At 41.3% G+C, this 18,686-nt stretch overlaps 2 protein-coding genes across 7 annotated transcripts in view; both read right to left on the reverse strand.

The window, feature by feature from the left end:
* LOC113477709 (gamma-aminobutyric acid receptor subunit rho-2) overlaps nucleotides 1-16,382 on the reverse strand; it is a 47,141-nt gene extending 30,759 nt beyond the window's left edge. For 4 of the 5 annotated variants that reach the window (XR_003397948.1, XR_003397947.1, XM_026844204.1 and 1 more), the window contains exons 1-2: nucleotides 15,226-16,382; nucleotides 5,743-5,849 (exon numbers count right to left, since the gene is read on the reverse strand). Coding sequence is in view for 2 of the 5 variants with exons in the window: in XM_026844204.1 (XP_026700005.1) it covers nucleotides 5,743-5,849; nucleotides 15,226-15,413 (295 nt within the window). In the remaining 3 variants the exon portion in view is untranslated. The remainder of the gene's footprint in view (nucleotides 1-5,742; nucleotides 5,850-15,225) is intronic. The other variant, XM_026844206.1, reaches the window with a different exon arrangement.
* A 119-nt stretch (nucleotides 16,383-16,501) lies between these two features.
* The window catches only part of UBE2J1 (ubiquitin conjugating enzyme E2 J1), a 31,855-nt gene continuing 29,670 nt past the window's right edge, over nucleotides 16,502-18,686 (reverse strand). For both annotated transcript variants that reach the window (XM_026844210.1, XM_026844209.1), the window contains one exon: nucleotides 16,502-18,536. In XM_026844210.1, coding sequence (XP_026700011.1) covers nucleotides 18,267-18,536 — 270 coding nt within the window. In that variant the 3' untranslated portion in view covers nucleotides 16,502-18,266. The remainder of the gene's footprint in view (nucleotides 18,537-18,686) is intronic.

Raw genomic sequence — 18,686 nt, forward strand, 5'->3', positions numbered from 1 at the left:
TGCCCAACATTAAAGCCTGTTGCATCCCAGTGTGTCTCAGCACCTAAAACCACCCACTGAGGAGCAGCATGAAAGCTGCAAAGGACCAGTCAGTTCTTAGTCAGAAACAGGTACTGGTCACAAACACAGTTTTTTATTTTTTAACAGTGAAGCAGGCTTTGGAAGACAGGGAAGAGTGTGCTACCATGAAAATGCCTGGAGTCAGTTTTCCACTCCAGCTGAGACTAAAGTTTTGTGACAGCTCTTTAATTTTTCTCTTTGACAGTGATTTCAAAGGTTCATTGTTTTCTCTGAGACAGTCTCTCTGTCCCCTCATCTATCTTTGAAGGAATGAGGCAGACGTAGGCCCTGAGATAAAAATATCTACATGGGAAACAGGCAGGTTTGAGACTTCTTTGCTGCCAAATACATTGCGCCACTCAGAGAGGCTTGCAAATGTCCGTGAAGGATCCATGTCTGCAAGCTGCAAAACGGTCTTCAATGCTAGTATATATGTGTGTTTATACATTTTTTTATTGTATGTATATATGTCTGGGACCTCTTAATGTGAGCAGCTTCTGGGCACTCACCACCAGGATACACTCATCAGCTGCCACAGGACTGCAGAGACCTCTGTTTCCCCTCATCTCATTGAGGGAGAAGTAAGTTTTATTCCAGCCCTCGATATGAACCCTAAGTGAACTACCGATGCTTCATTCACCCCACCATCCATCCATCCTGACAAAAATACTGCCAAGAAAGGGCAGCAAGGACCAGCTGATGTTAGGCTGTTAAGCTATGAAGAAATAGAATGAAAGTACAGCATTAGGCTGTTCCTCAGCAAAGAAGATACAGCTATTTTAAGTATCAACTAAAGCTGCTTATTCACAGACTCCCTGTAAAATACGAGATGTCATAGATGAAATGTTTAAAATGGATGTTTAAGGAAGGCAGAAAACCAAACATTTACATAATCTTTAAATATTAATATTTGTAAATAATACCTGAACATCTGCTAGCTAGAACAAGGTCACTGACATGGACATAACTGCCTAGGGGTCATAACAAACAGTCTATTTTAGCTTATGGAGGCTACTTTGGACATCAGCAAAGCAAAAATCTTTGCCATTACCACTGTTACCACTGTGCTTGTCTCTAATGGGCTGAGAGCAGCCAAGACAACCATGCTTACTGGGCTGTTAATAACACAACTTATACAAAATTTGCTTGCTCACTTGCTCTTTACAAAGATACTTTTTCCTGAGAAACTCTTCACTTTCTCTAATGTTTTTCTTCCATTTCACCTTGCATAACCCCAGACTGCTCTGTCCAGTGGTCACAGCTGTGTTGGGCTGGCAGCTTGCTGACTGTCCCCTGAAGACCAGCAAGAGTCACTATGGCCACAATAAAGCAGCTAAAGACCTCATCCCCTTTTAGCTTAAAGTTTAGTAGTGAAGCTGTAGTCTGCTCCACCAAAAATGTTGAAGGTTAACAGCTGCCCATTATCCCACCAAGCTTTGGAACCATAATTTCTGAAGGATTTGGTTTCTTTATAGTCTAATGTCACTCACAATTTCCTTATTATTTATGTTTTCCAGAGATGAGTTGCCTTTCCCACCTGCACCATAACATCACAGGTCCAATGCAACACCATGAAGCTGGACTCTCTGTTAGACTGTGGTCCCTGAGCTCCTCCCAGAGAGCAGAGAGGGTCCTAGGGCAGCGACCAGCTACAGCCACATGTGTCCCACAGGCCGCTCTACTCCACCTCTGCAATACAAGAGCCTTTTTATCTTACACAGGTCAGACCACATCAGTTTGACTGACATTGCCACAGCAAAACCTGGAAGGACTCGCAGTGCATAGCAAATCATTGTGACTGCCTGACCAATAGCATTATAGAACAAATTACAAGGATTGCCTCTTACCAGACTTCTGTTTTCTTTCCTTTATACTTTTTTCCATCAGGCTTATCATCTGTCACTAAAAATACACTGCATAATTCTGCAGCTGTGCAAGAACCTGTAGCACCTGAGCTATCTCTGTGCATGTGAGTCATGCTTTCCAAGGCTGGAGCCTCAACAAAGCTGCTGCCATGTTTTGCCCCTTATCGCATGCAACTTCAGCATAACTTTGCTAATATCACACCTTTGTGCCAGGTAGCTCTTCAAGATAAGGAGGTTTTGAGCTAAAATTAAAGAAAGACCATGTTTTCCTTTATAGTTAAAGTCACCTTCTCTCTGAAGGCTGTTAGGGTATTTCTCAGTTATATAAATATTACTCCCAAGTTTTTAGGCTCTAGGAGTATCCTAATTATGCAATGGGACATAGTATGGGAAAACAAGACAAAATGGAGATTACAATGCAGTTACATTAGGAGTGGAAGACTAGCTGTGTAACTAGGTGTGTCTATTCAGTGTGAAGTGTGCACAGAGGTGTTCCTCATGGGCTCTGTGACACTGACAAAAATAGTAAAAATTTGGTCTGTTTACAGAAATACGGTACAGTGGTGACACTGGACATCAAAACTTGAACCATCAGCAAAACAGAACAAAACCCCTCTGCTTCCCCAAAAAGCACAGGTGTCATGCCCTGACATACATCCATCTAGGAAAAAAAATAAAATCACAGTGGCTCCCCAGCTATCTCTAACTGAATCAAGTCCAAATCTCCTCCCAGAGAAGCATTGCCATGCCACCCCATCAGAGCCAGGAGCAGGTCTTTTGGCCTGAGTGGTGACACTAAGGACAGAGTGGTGCTTCCAGTCTGTCCGCATCAGGCACTCAGAAGTCATCAGCCAAACTGCAACAACTGATTGTGACTTAGAAAAAAAAATAAAATCTGAAAACTCAATATGGCACCCAAATCTTCAATGACTTGGGGGATTTTTGAGGCACATGCTCTGAGGCTTTTCTCTGCTTCCTAGAAGACTAGTGAGATTCCCTCTCTGATGCTGACACTGTTTTCTGCCTGCTGAAGGGAAAGCCTGACCCCTTCCCTTTGGGACCAGCAGAGTTTGTCACTGACTTCACTGGCTGGGAAAACCACATACTGTTAAAACCAGCTCTATTCAAAACTGAGTCTAAGGATCCCATAGCTGCACTCCCTCTGAGTTGGCTATTTTTCTCTGTTTGTTCTATACCCTTGCATTTTAGTATGATGAAATACAGCCTGGACGGCCACCCTCAGTGAGACTGGTTTGGTGGTGACAGCTGTCTCATGAGCTTTTGGGATTCTCCTCATTCCCACTGCTGTAATTTCCAAGCCATGCATGGTTCTGTCCACTCAGTACCTGCAACTGCATATGATGCATACTGTATCTGTACTCGGGGCCACCAGCCTGGGGTCCTCTGTGCTTTCAAATCCGAGCCTGCCTCTGCACTTTGCTTCTCCCCTCTTGCTTGCTTCAGGAGAGCTGCTGGAACTAGCACTCTGACTTCCACCATGTGATCAGGGGCAAACAGGAATGATCTCCAGCACCAGAAACACTGTCTTGTCTTCTCTTCTTTGAAGGAAAAGGAAGAAATCCAGCACAGGCAACAGCTTTGCAATGAGGAGTGAAGATGGTAATCAGAGGAAAATGTATTTGCAGCCAGATTATTATATGATAGTCATTCCTATCTGAATGTAGGAGAAGAATAAAGCCAAGAAAAAGTTACTGTTCCAGAAGGAACCATAGGAGCTTTACACATATGTCTCTTACAAGGTTTTGGGGAGGGAAGAGGAGAAGGAAGGAGGATCTACAGGATGGGAAGCAGGGGGAACCCTAGGAGCCTATAGCAGGACAAGGCATATCTGGTATTTAGGGAGAAATGTACACATTACTGAACTCACTTAACAGAGAATGATATCTTCTTCTCAGAGTCTAGTCTTCTTTTAGGAAAGGTGAAGCATACCAAATTGGCAATCCATCTTCATGTGTGTCAAACCATCTGCAACCTCCTACCCCCCTTCAGAAGAAACATGCAACCTGCTGACACAAACCCATGATAAAGCAGTGCTGTGCTGGGCAAGACACCTGGGATGGCACATGATCACTAACATCTATGATGGAACAGCGTGCCAACAAAGTAATGCCAGACCAAATCAGTGGGGTATCCAGCCAATACATCACAGATCCAGGCTTTGCAGACAGTAGCAGGTACTGCCTGAAATGAGAGATGTGCTTGAGAAGATCAGAAGAATGAAAAAGAGAAGCCTAAAAAGTCAGGTAAAGAAAACTAAGACCAATAAATAAAAAAGTAAATGGGACATCGAGCCAACGAGAAGGCTGACTGGACAAACCCAACAGTGACTGTCTCCCGCTGGAGCCAAGAGGATGTAGATTAGTCTGTGAAACCAATTTCACAGTTCCTTGGTCTTTTTTATCTTTCAGAGGTCATATTCCTTCCCAATTCTACCCTGTTGAAAGGCTTACTTTCCACAAGAAGCAACCTGGCAGGAGAATAAATACCAGTAAGCCATAATCTTCCTCTCCCTAACTAGAGGGTGGAGCAGCAGTATCACTCTCAAAGAGATACCCATCTGGGACAAGTGAGGGACCTGAAGGCAGCTCATTCAGCATCACTTTTACAGATGATTCAAAAAGGAGCAGACATGTCCGAGTGCCTCCAGAGCCAGATCCCAGACTTCAGCCCTGAGCTTCAGCTGCACACCTGGGCTTGTCAGATGTGCTGACACCAACCCCAGGGAGATTTGCCTGTGTTACATTCAGAGGATAATTTAAGGCAAACTATTCAACCCTAGAAATAGCAGATCAAGTTTACTGCTGGTGATCAAAAGAATTACCTCGAACAGGCAGGATGGATGGCAACCTGTTAGCAAATTACAGTGTGGGGGGAAAAAACACTGGTGATGACACATTTTGGACTCTGGAGTTTGGAAAAATACAAATTGTGAGCAATACAAATACAAATGGGGACAGCACTGTGCTGTCAGATCAGCTACTCCAGGAAAGGGCAGGTCTGAGAAGCTCTGTTCTATGGACTAGGTACATCACACAAAACACTCATGTGACCCACTGGAAAGGGAGATGCTGCACATCACCCTAGAACTCTGACTGACAAAGGATTCAGTATTAGTCATTTAGCGAAAGCTGCAGAAAACACTGTCCTTAGTTATGGAGAGGCTTGGTTATTGATCTACTCAGAAGAATGATTTCCATACTGGTATACCAGCACATTTTTTATTCAGGTACTCTCTTGCCTCTGCAGTAATGACCCTAGAAAGACCAGGCAGACACATTCCTGTAACTGGGTATGACAGAACGCAGAAGTGAAGATGATGGTGGCCTCCTCTTCTGCTCTTTTGGTTGCTTTAGAGAGTTTGAGACAAGATTTTACCTGGACAAAAATACTCCATTTTAAGGATGTGATCCACCTAATGAATTTTTCACTTTGCAATTTGATCACGTCAGCTTAAGGCTCAGTGCAACTTCACAGCTACAAGCGAACATTAACACCTGCATCTTGTTCATCTTCTCAACAGTGAAATACTTAATGGGAGGGTTCATCCTGAGCTCTGGGGTACACTAGCCAAAAAAGAGCCAATTTCAGAAATAGGAAGGAGTGTAGGAGCTGTACAGAGGACTATGAGGTGAGGCTGAGGCCCCTCTGAATTGCCTCAAATATCTCCTGAAGTCACCCAAGTCCTTTCCCTTCACACTGGTGCATCTGGCCAGAGGCTATTTTTTTTAATTACATGATTAATTAGATAATTTTAAATTAGATGAGCATGAAATCAAGGGAACCATTTTATTCTCACCTCCAAAAGCCGGTCGCATGGTGAAGTCATGGTTGTTGACTCTCAGAAGCTGCTCTGTCTTTCCTTTCCAGATTTTGGTCACGTCATGATTCTTCTTATAGCTGCGACTGCAACAGACAGCAATAGTGTTGGTCTGCCATCCCTGCGGCACTCTGCGAACGACTTCTGCAGGCCCAATTTCAGAGCCCTGGGAGTGACAGCCTGGTGGGCTCAGCCCCATGGAGGGAAGTGTGGTTGCTGCCAGCACCACAGCATAGGCCAGCACAGCAGCCCCAGCACTGCTTCTCCACAGCATTAACTCAGACCTGGCCCCTGCTGCGGGCAGTCCTGATGGCTCAGCCAGATCCAAGGTGGACATGATGCTCTTTCCACTCTGCACACCACAGCTTCCGGGGAGATACCAGACCGAGAGCACAGAATCTCACAGAGGAACCAGGATGCAGCAAACATGATGGAGTGAGCAACAGTAGAAGCAGCGGACTCTGCCCCACACCTTATCCAGCCAGGACTTGGATGGTTACCAAGGCAACATTATCACAAGAAAGCTCTTTTAGACAGTGGACACACAATGTGATATGCTATTCTGAGACTGCCCCACAAACATCAGTTGAGTACCAGCAGTTTGTGTGAACAGAGGGCTCACTTTGCCTTTTGAACTTAACAATGACAAAAGCATACTTTTCCCTCCACAGCAGTTGGAAAAGAGGCGGTTTTTCTAAAGAAGTCTGCAAGATCTGCAATCCTTCACTTTTCTGAATATTAAGGGGGGGAAAAGCCTAACTTTTTATTTGAGAGATCATACAACAGTAGAACAAGAATGACAACAAACCCCTGAGAAAAGTCACTAAATGACATGTGTAACTAAACAGCAGAGAGATACTGCATGCTCTTTCAGAAGAAAATGCAGATCAGCATCCCTGGTGTTCTCCAGCAGTGCAGGAAGAAGTTGGACCATGAAGATTCCTCAATCCCTTGGCTCTTGGCATAAGATCTGACAAATTTGTAAATACTGCTGCAATTAGCTGCTTGTCAGCAACTTACTAAAAGAAATAATAATAAATAGAAGGATCTTTATACAAAATGGTTGAGATTCATTTGCCTGTGTGGAAGAAATATTACTGGTCAGTAAAGAATAAAAATCTTGGAGGAAAAATAAAAGGACTATTCTAATAAATACAAATATGAGGATGAATAAGGCTTAAAATCTTGGTCACAAATTCAGAGTTTAGAAAACCATCACCACATGCAGAAATGTGGCTATGGAAGGGTCATGGATGTGCCTTAAGGTCATTAAAATACAAATCATTATGAGTATGAGTAATGGGAGCATGAATCGCAAATCAGAAGAGAAGTGTCAATTCAGTTCAGAAAAATGGTAAAACTCAAGGGGCATTGGTAGCTGCTGCTAACACTGATAACCTATTTACTTTAATAAGGAGGTGAAAAAAAAGCAACAGAATTAAAATATTTGTATTAAATGGATGTTTTTAAGGAATATAAGTCCTTGTGCTCCAGGGCACATGCTACATAGCAAAATTTTGAGTCGCCTCACTTTGGGCTCCTGTTTACATGGGCATGTCAGAGCATCTCTCTCCCTGCTGGCTGTAAAAAAGGAGCCACCTGGAGAAAGTACACTCCCAACACGGCTGCATTAATGTTTACCTGAAACCAGGGGGATAAACCCAAGCACAGCCATTAATGGCAATGATTGGAGGCAAAAGTTTAGCTTTTAACTGCTTGCTGCAGCAGAAGGTTGTGTTTCTTTGCAAAGGTTAGGGCTGCTGACAAAGCGTTCCACTTCGCAGTCTGCAGTATTGCCTCTGCTCCTGAAAAGTTGGAAGCGGAGAAGAATGATCTTCCCGTGTCTGCTTGACTTTAACCATCAGGAAAATGCCTAAGTACCAGTGAATGTTCAATCAAACCTGTCTACTTAAAGAATGGATGAAAAAAAATCAAATTAAAAATCCAGTAAAACTTTGGATTACATGCTGTATGAGGAAATAGTATGGAAAACCCTGATGGTATTACAATGCAATCTGTAAACTGATGGCACAGCCTTACTGAAATGCCAAGCTCTGATCAGTTCATTTAAAAATCAAGCAGCAAATAGCACACAAGAGAGTTGTTAAGAACAAATCTGGGGCTGCAGAGGCTTCAGAGGGCTGAAGAAGAAAAAAGAGATTTTTCAGGAACTTCCCGAGCCAAGGGTTGCATTTAATAGCTGGCATTTAATCATCAGTTCATGCCCAATCCTTCAGGTACATGACAGATGATTCAGAATTTACAGAGGTCTGTCATTTAATTTTTAATCAATTTAATCCATTCACAAAGATTTTGTGTAGAGCCATTTTTAATGACAAGCAATCTACACAGCCTTTGAAATGTATAATAACTATTTTTGTCAATGTAATTCAAAAGCAAGACAAATTAAAAAAAAAAACCCAAACATTCCTTATAACAGTGAGTGGTCAGTTATGCTGGTATTGTCTGATCCTCTCCGACAGGTATCCCCTGGCACCCCCACACTGTCTGGCATAGGAAGTATCTCACTATTTGCAGCAAAGGTGAATAACACAAGAACAAAGCTGCCAGAGCCTTTGCAGAGCTGAAGGATGCGCTGAACACTCCTGTCCATCAGGTGCCTTTACGGACAATCTGATCACTGGTATGTCATAAATCCTCCCTGATGTACTTACAGTCTTTAGCACTTCTGATTATAGATTTGTCACGGTTTCTTTCAGCTTTATGCACTCTCTGCAATTCACCACCATTCATTTAAATCCACTCATCTCCCTTTCTCTTTTTTGTCATGTTTTCTTTTATTTTTATTGCTGTTTACGCTTCACTCAAGGGGGATGAGTTTGATAAAACTGCCTTTTGTGAGGACATGTTCCTGTTAACAGAAAAGAGAAGGGGACAAGTATCTCATTGAACTTCTGTAAAGGCTTCTCCATTATTGCCCTTTTTTTTTTTTTTTTTTAATTTTCCTTTCCAGTCACTTTTATTCAGAATTGTTCTCAATTGCATAAAATACATCCTTTTTACATTGCCAAATAGATCAAAGAAAATTAAATTTGGGTAGCATGAGAAATCAGGTAACAGCTCAGCAGGACTCAAAAAAGCATCAGGTATCTATTCAGATATTTGGACCTTTCTATACCAATAATAAGAAAAAACCCTGGAAACAGTCCTCATGTTGTAGGGTGTAAGGCAACAGCTAAGTGATAAGCCTGAAAGGAAATGTGATCTCCATATGGAGCATGGTCCAGCTGCCATTAGCCAGGGTCCACCAGGGTCCAGAACATTTCTGCACCTCCCTCTGGAGAGTTCAGCATTGACTTTGGTCACAACAGGATGGTCATGGGACAGTGGCTCCAATTATCTGATTTCCTATCAGGATCCAGAAAATATTCCTACAGTTTCAGTGAAAATCTTCATAGAATTGTCTGAGTTGAAAGGGATCTTAAAGTTCATCTAGTTCCAAGCCCCTGCCACGGGCAGGGACACCTTCCACTAGACCAGGTTGCTCAAAGCCCCGTCCAACCCGGCCTTGAACACTGCCAGGGAGGGGGCAGCCACAGCTTCTCTGGGCAACCTGTGCCAATGTCTCACCAACCTCACAGTAAAGAATTTCTTCCTTAGATCTAATCTAAATCTACCCTCTTTCAGTTTAAAACTGTTACCCCTCATCCTATCACTACACTCCCTGATAAACGAGTGCCTCCCCATCTTTCCTGTAGCCCCCTTAAGGTCCTGGAAGGCTGCTGTAAGGTGTCCCTGGATCCTTCTCCAGGCTGAACAACCCCAACTCTCTCAGCCTGTCCTCAAAGGGGAGATGCTCCAGCCCCCTGATCATCTTCGTGGCCTCCTCTGGACCCACTCCAACAGGTCCATGTCCTTCTTATATTGGGGGCCCCAGAGTTGGACACAGTACTGCAGGTGGGGTCTCATGAGAGTGGAGGGGGAAAATCATCTCCCTCAACCTGCTGGCCACACTTCTCTTGATGCAGCCTGGGATACAGCTGGCTTTCTTGGCTCTGAGTGCACATTGCTGGTTCATATTCAGTTTTCCATCCACTAATACCTGTAAATCCTTCTCCTCAGGGCTGCTCTCAATCCCCTCATTGCCCAGCCTATATCTGTGCTTGGGATTGCCCCAACCCATGTGCAGGACCTTGCTGAACTTGATGAGGTTTGCACAGGCCACCTCTCCAGCCTGTCCAGGTCCCTCTGGATGACATCCCTTCCCTCCAGTCTGTCGACTGCACCACACAGACTGGTGTCATCAGCAAACCCGTTGAGGGTGCACTCAATCCCACTGTCCATGCCTCCAACAAGGATGTTAAACAGCAATCAAAATCTTACCATGCTTCAGTATATTCTCTGAGAAAAAAACAGTTGAAAGTGTCATTTACTTTGTGTAGCAGCCACAGCAAGCTGGAGATGCACACTATGTAAACCTAGCACCAAGAAAGGTACCAAACCTACTGGTTTTCTAACCAGCAAAGCATACAACTGCTGAAAGACCCCCTAGAGGATAAGTGAAAAAGAGAAGGTACAGTATCAGCTTATGACTGCCACAAATATTAACTCACCTCTAGATGAGTATTCCAAATTCATTATCTTCATTATGTATCCCACATAGATGCATATCTTTAATAATAATGTGCATGGATCACATGGGATCAGATATGGTCAAGAACTTTCTGACAAGCTGGGAACCTCAAGGTCCTAAATTTTGTGAAGGTCTCCTTCCATCACCTGTCAGGGCCATCAATTCAAGGGCTTGATGGGTCCCAGCTGCCCAAGAGGCCCCGGTAGCTCCATAACAAGGCAGGTCTATACTGGTTTACATGGATGGCCCCACCAGCCCCTTTTATTTTCAGAGCTGCAGGGGAGAGGGACTCTGTTGCCCTACGTCTGGATGTAACATGCTCCACAACAACATGTCTGTGGGTTTATGCCTGCAGGAGGAAGTAAAGGAAAATTATTTTCCTTGCCAGATTTCTAGAAAAAAAGCTAAATCAGACTCTGGAAAATAACGGCCACAAATTCAGAGGATGTACACAATCACTATTATCATACACATTAGGAATCTTTCATGGTCACATGCTCAACACACCTTATCATCTGTTGCTTAGGACCCTCCATTTTTGCTTGGTTTTATAAAGTATGGGTTTTAACCTCGAAAAAACCCCAAACCTGTTCCAGGGTTGTTCGTGTTTTCAGCTTATTAAAAATGAATGCAGAATACATTTTTCTTCACAGAGATACATGAAACCTCTTTTCTACCAAGCATATCCCAAACCCTGCACTCCTTGCCTCTTCCTACATCCATCCAGCCCAAAGCCAACAACAGTAACATAAGCAGATGGCAACAGGTCTAGTGAAGGGACCCAGAGGTGGCTGTTCTGCTTGAAGAGGCAAGAGGAGGCACAGCTGCTGACAAGACAGCACTGGATGCCTGCGGGCTGGTGAGGAAGCAGCGCTGAGGCTCTGAACATCTCAGTCTACATGGACAACTACACAGCTACTACAAAGTCAGAAGGGGCAACATTAGCAACAGCAGAGAAGTCCTAATAGTAAACACGAAGACATGGAGCACACAGCCAAAATAAAGCAGGAGCTTTTCTTCTCGAATCTGCTGTAGCCATTTGAGTGTGTGCATGCCTCTCTCTGATTTTGTTTCACATTGCTACTCGGCCCTGCTGTGACGCTGCAGTGTTGGTGGAAGAAAAACCTCAGGAGACATCAGACCTTGCACAACTAGAAGCTGTGCAATGCCCTGGACTTGAACCCCAGGCATGCAACTTCGAAACACCCCATTTTCTGGAAAAGCACCATATAGCTGAGAGGATCAGTAGGGGCTAGGAGGAACTACAGGCCAGAAGACATGTCTGCAGCACCTGGTTCAAAGTTGGGGAAAAAAACGCAGCCCTTCAAGGCATGGAGGGAGCACACCTTGCCGGCCACAGCCATTTCAGCAGGGATAAGCAGACTACTTGCCCCAGCAGACCTCTGTGTGGAAAAACAATCCCTGTGATAAGCCTTGTGCTGCCATGTCCTGATGCTTCACTTCTGTTTCCAGGTCCCAGCCTAAGGCTGGCACGTTGCATGTCCTGAAAATTACACCCCCTGTGAGATACTCCAAATGACTGACCACTTCCAAAAACCTTGGCAGGAAGTCTTTAGCCAACGGAAGCTCAAAGCCGCTTCTGTTTCAAAAGCACAGTGTTTCTGCTGGCTGAAGCACGAGGCTTTGCACAACTGTTAGGAGGGAGGAACAAGCAAACTCGAAGCCAGACTGTGTCTGTCTGCCCAGTGCAGAGGCCATTGGAAAGACAGAATTCCCAGGCACAACCAAGATGGCAAATGTCTCCTGAAGCCTCTCTTCTAGGACAGTTTATGCAGACCAATAAACATTACCAGAGGCATTATCAGCAGTTTTTATAGAGCAATAAATACTAACAAAAGCACTATTTTTCAGTTTCTCTGTGTGGAAATTCTGTCCAGATGGATAGTCTAGGAGGACTACCAGCATTTGTTTGCGATTTCTGAGATGCAGCCACCACAGAGCTACTGAAGAGTCCCCCAGACTGTTTCCAATCCAGTGCTGGACATGCCAACAGCACTTGCCTGGCTCTTACAGCAAGGCCCAAGGAAGCTACAAGCACACATATACGTGCACTGTACAGTCAGAACTACACATTGCAAGTCTGACATGGCCCCATCCGACACATACACCTGCACCTGTCCACATTTACACCATCTCCTTCAGCACCAAAGTCTTTACCTTCTCTCTGGAAATTTATTCCCTGGTGTGTAGGCAACACTGGGGCCAACATCCCCTCCCCAGCAATCACCCGGGTGACACCGACAGGTTTTACTTTGCAGTTCATTTTATCACTTGATTTCTTTAAAACAGAATGAAATGCAAAAATTTTAAACCAATTCTCCTATTAGTTATGACCCCTTGGTTTCGTGCACCATTTGCCAGCTTGTATTTTAGCAAAAAGGCTCTCAACTTCACACAAAGAGGTGTCACTGAATCCCTTCACCCAGTTTTGTAAGATAAGAGACAAAGCCAGAAGCTGCTACTCCATGAGCACACATTCCTAAGCAAATCCCCGTCCCTCCAGAGTATAACGGGAAGCTGCTTCAGGCCACGTTCAGGGCACTGCTGCACAAAGGCAGTTGATTCTTTAAGTCATACCTCTGTTTTGTAGAAGAGTTGCATTATCAGTGAGGTGGGGGGTGCCAGAGTAAGGGAGTATGAAACACGACACAGTTTCTAATTAAGCAAGTGTTATCCATTCAGCATGCTGAGTGAGATACCAGTCACAGAAAAAACAATCCATTACAGTTCACTAACATAACATAAGGGGAGTAATCAGGGATGCACAGGCAACTCTTAACCTGGCATTTCTTAATTTGGGTTCCCAACTCCACAGACCTAACCTGGCTTGAAATCAACATAAAGGTCTTTACATCAGGTTGATATATCATCTTAAGGGACACAAACTATCAAACTTATCAATTGTAAATTCCCAAACATAGCAATAATTTTTTTTGGCTAATACATTTACTGTAAAATTTACTGTATTTCTTATGGTAAGTCAGCAAGAGAAATACTGAGTAGAAAATGCAATGAAATTATTAAAGGACACTGTTTTCATTCCTCTCACATCCAGCATAGGAACTGGTTTTAATTTTGTTTTACTAGAAGAGTCCACTATTCATTGCTGGTTTAGAAACAACTATATTTTTTCTATGTAACTGGAAATTTAAAATATCAATGTTACTGCTCCATACATTTTTTTTTAAATATTGCAGAATTCTCTGTATTTAAAATGTCATTCACATTTGACAGTCCCTAAACTTTGATTTTATATACTTTTAAATAAGTACATTGCATAGGAAATGTGTATGTGTGTATATATATATATATATATATATATGATGTATAGTTTCTCAGGTTCTACCTGGCTAGAAAACTGTTCATTAAAATCATTATTTCACAGGAAACCAAATAGTATCAGTTATTCCTTACAGTAAATTCGTTTGGATAAATAATTTTGTGCTTTGACTTCCATTTTATCACAGCTTCACAAAAATAACAGCACTGTAGTAACTGTAAGTTACTTTTACAATGCTTAAATGTTAAGTACAAAATATTCAAACAACTTTTAACCCAGAGAAGGGTACTACTTTTGGGCAAAGTCATGTTTATTAAAAGAAGAACTTACATTACTTTGTCACTTCAAAGCTGATGATCTCTCCTACACGTGAATGCTTTGCAAGAAAATGCCACTGTTGAATGCCCTTCATTTCCCAGAACATGGACTTGGAAAAATTTTCACAAATAAATGAAAGATCTCATTCAGTAACAGAGATTCTGTGGCAATTAGTGGTAAAACTTCAGCTAGATTTAGGATGTCAGGATCAGGCTCTAGCTGTTTCAGCTTTATAACATTTACGTCACTAAAAGCATATGCTGCTATATTTTTTCCGTAAGTAGTATAAATCTGAGAGCAGATTAGGTATTCTTTGCTTTCATCACATTTCTTTGTGAAACATTCCAAGTAACAACACTCCCTATAAGTGTTGAGTGTCAAACCAAGAAAACCCAATAGAATAAATGAAAATATGAAGGTTTACAGCCATAATGAAGCAGTTTGATGGATTACCCCAATTTTATTTTTGAGCTCTTCGAACAATAAACAGTCTTGTAAGATATAATTGCCACTGGATGACATAACTACAAGAAAGGATAACATACTTTGGACTGTCTGACAGGTTTGGAAGATTATCTTTTCTAATGTAAACCTCCGGTCAAATCTCAGCAACAGTAAATCTAATAAACTTTACTAAGACCTTTAACTCTTTCTTGTACCTTTGCTTGACTTTAAAATATGTGGGTTTTTTTAAAGTTTACATTTATTTCTTCAAAACATACTTCTAATTTTACAGTTCCTGAGTAACTTCCAGGGATTTATTTGTTATTGATTAGTATAACACATGCTAACCAACAGCCCCACCTCAAATTGTCAGAGAATAACATGGAATTTCAGGTGAACGTAAGTAGCACAGACATTCCAGCAAGCACAGTAAATGACCTGCTCTTGAAACAGTGCTGAAACAGTATGTATATTTGAACATCTCTATTAACTGCAACTTTCTCTGAATTCTCTCAGTAATTCAGATATAGGGCTAAGAGTATTTTAACCACAGTCTATGCTGAAGTGGTCAACTTCTCTGCAAAACTGGCTCATTAAGAGTTAATTAACATTAGTATTAAATGTGTCCATTTACAGTTAAAACCAATTATACTGTCAGAAACTATTATAAAAACATTATGTATAAAGCTCTTTGCACATACAATATACACAAAGACAGTGACAGGGCAGATTTTTATGTCTATGTAGTAATGTATTTGTAACACTCCAGGAAAAAAAAAAAAGTATGTGCTTTAATAACCCTTACCTTGCCCTCTGCACCTCCAGCTGGCCTGTCCACCTCCTCCTCCTGTGCTTTCTGCTTTCCACAAGAAGAACTAAGAAAAAGATTAATAAAAGGAGCTTTGCAAAATAAGGCATCTTGCTGGAAATAAGAGTTGGGCACTCTGCACTCCAGTAACCTCCTGCAGTACAAGTGCCCTCGGGTTTACACATTGAATCAACTCTAATTCCAGTGACGCGTGTTCGTCCGCGATCGGTACTAGGAATGCTGCTTCCCCGACGTGATGTTTTCGACAGGCTTTCAGGGGCTTCCCACTCCAAGATTCTCCCTCATCACCGCTCAGTGATTGGCCATTACTCATGAAGTTTGCCTCACCAAACATTTCCACTGGGTCCTAAAGGATATTTACTAAAGCCATTATATAAAAACTCTCAATTCTGCACACTGGCTTTTTGCTCAATCCTCTAATCTGAGGACAGTTCTAGCCTTCTGTCAGACTGTGTAAAAAAGGGCTGTCCCTTTTCATTAGGCTTTCCAGATTTTCTGGTCCTTCACATGGCACCTTTTTCAACTGGAAACTGCCTGTGCCATGTTTCAGACACATATATCATTGTAAAATGTACATATTTTCATGGGTTTATAGCAGTTGAGATTTTATTTTGCAGTTTAGACTGGCTCTTTATGCTGTTGGAAGATAAAGGATGAGCTATTTCCTTCAAAATTTCTTACTGTTAACTTTTAAAGGAAAATTAAACCCAGTAACCCCCAAAGTATCTACAAATGCAATAGACTCTGTACATCAATCAAGTCACCATTAATATTTATTTTTTCAAATAGCTATTTGCACAATCAGGCATTTTAACTTTTATTTTAAAAGTCTGAAATAAAAATTAAAAGCTACAAAGCAGCTATTTCTTTAATCACAAGGAAGAGGCTGTTTTCAGAAACCATTTTAAGCTCATTTTGTCACCGCCCATTCAAAGGGCAACACAGACTGCCTCTTTGCAGAAGACATAGCTGCTTTACTCATAGCCAGTGTGTGGTACAGGTACGAGAGCAACAGTTTGCTTGGTGCAGCAGTGAGGGTCAAGGTAAAGCGAAGCACATTCAGAGCAAAACTTCCAGAGAAGCAAGTGGGTCAAAACCCAGCAAAAAGGTCTTTTGTGTCAGACCTCTTCCAGAACCCTCTTCTATGAGCCCAGGTTTGCAAGACTTGAATAGAACAGGTATTCAAGCAACATAAACTAGGAAATGTAGTACTTTTCTTTTAGAGGCTACACAATCTGGAGAGGTTTTGGGGGGGGGGTTGGTGTGGCGTTTTTTCAGGTGTAGTTTTTTTTAAAAAATTATAATGAAATGAATATGCAAATTAGGTAAAACATATCAATTAATATACTGACATCAAATAGTTCTGCAGCAGAATATGTAAGCAACTGCTGAACCTGCTGAACAAACTGTATGCTTTTGTCCGAACTTCTTAAGAAAAGTGGTTTTTGATCTTTGTTCCATAGTACCTGCAAACAAGATTATCAGCAATCCACAAGAAGTGCTAAAAATGGACTCAGGTTTTGTTGTTTGTAATTTCCACATTCCCCTTAGACACACAAAGGGCTTTCCTTAATTTCTAAGTTGTTGTAGCTACTTTAATGTTTTAAAACACTAATATCTAATACATTTAACAAAATTTAGGAACACTGTATGTAGCTTGATAAATACTTGCTGAGAAACAGGATGGCTCACTTAAGTTAGTGCTATCATGTTTGACAGCAACAAAATGAAAGTTAGCTATATCTCATTGTCTTTGAAATAAATATGCTAGAATACATTTAAATCTGAACAATAATACAAGAGGAAAATTATCCCACTGACTGCTTTCTTCTACTTCACTGTAATACTTAAACATTCACATAAAAAAACTCTCAAAACCTTAACACCTGTAGGGCTATTGCTTGTATATGTGACTTCACAGCATTCATGACTATAACCAGTTATTTTTTGAATAAACGAATAATACAGAAAACCTCTGAGTCCAATATTGATTCTAGGTTTAAAAAACCCATGGAAACAAAAAAAAACCCAAACCACAAACAAAAACCCAAAAAGGCCATGTGATACTTGAAACATAACCAAAGACTGGTTTGAAACTGTTTATTACTACTAGGGTTTTAATAAATATTTCTCTTAAGCATGTTTATATATATGACAGTTTAAGTATAATAAGGTTTAAATTTTCTTTAGTAAATAAAACCACATATGAAACTTTCAATTCAACACATTATGTATATTTCTGGTATAATTAAAAGACAATAGCTCTGGGTAAATAATTATATTACATATTTATAATTATTGCAAGAATAGACATGTTTTATATAATCTTCAAATTTAAAAAAACCCAAGATATACAATTAGAGTATTAGAAGAGGACATTCAAATCTTGCAGAAGATTATCCAATCTTTCTTCCAAAAACTAAAAATCAAAATAATGCAAGTAGTTTTCTGGCCCCTTCTTTCTTCCCCTGCTCCTTTCCCACTTTCACACACACAAAGCAGCATCACAACCAATTTATATATGTTCCCCCTCTAGAAATGTGTCATGGCAAATAAAAGTGGTTACAAAATGTATTCCCTCTAAATTAAGAGTTCACTGGACACAAACACATAGTAGTGTTTCATTTTATAATCCCTTCTCCAACGTCAAATCTTGTACTAACATAGACAGGGCAATTAACTGCATTTATGTTCCATAAAAAAGTGAATCAACCACTTTTTTTAAATTGTCTTTATCTAGTTGATAGATTACTCACACTGACTCCGCTCCCACACGCCTTAATGTTACTACTCCACTGCACTGTTTCTCCAAGTTTCTAGTGCACCACCAATTAATACTTGTAGTTAAATGTCCAACTTTGCTTTTCTTACAAGTAATGCAACTGTAGATACATTAACATTCATAAGGATTTAAGCGTAAATACAAAAAAAGTAACCTTTGTAAACAGTTCTCATGTCATACCCAATACAGAATGTTCAAGGAAGCATTCAAGTCACTGCTGTTACGACAACCAACCTTATAACTCAAATATATACTCATTAGCCAAATATATTCTACGAAATATAAGAACTGCCAATGCAAAAGTCAGAAGGACAATCAAAACAGTTGATCCAGTGTGGTTCGTGTTGACTCTTGGTTGTTGTACCCGATTAAATTCAGTTGAAGATGGAGCCCGTCTCTGACTCTGCTGCTGGGCACGGCGCTGCCGAGGACTCATAGACGTGTTAGTGGACACGGGTGGAGCATGCTCTTGACTGGCCACTGCACTGCTATTCTGAGTTTCAGACTAAAAAGGAAAGATGGAACATCGTGAGGCAAGACCATGCATAAAACTAGCACATAATAAAACAATTAGGAGTAAAATGTACTCTTCAGATAATTGTTAATACCTGAAATCCTGATAATACATGTCACTAGTAATTATGAAATTGTTATA

The sequence above is a fragment of the Athene cunicularia genome, assembly GCF_003259725.1.
Source record: "Athene cunicularia isolate RWA chromosome 3 unlocalized genomic scaffold, athCun1 chr3_part1, whole genome shotgun sequence".
In the NCBI taxonomy this organism is placed as follows: domain Eukaryota; kingdom Metazoa; phylum Chordata; class Aves; order Strigiformes; family Strigidae; genus Athene; species Athene cunicularia.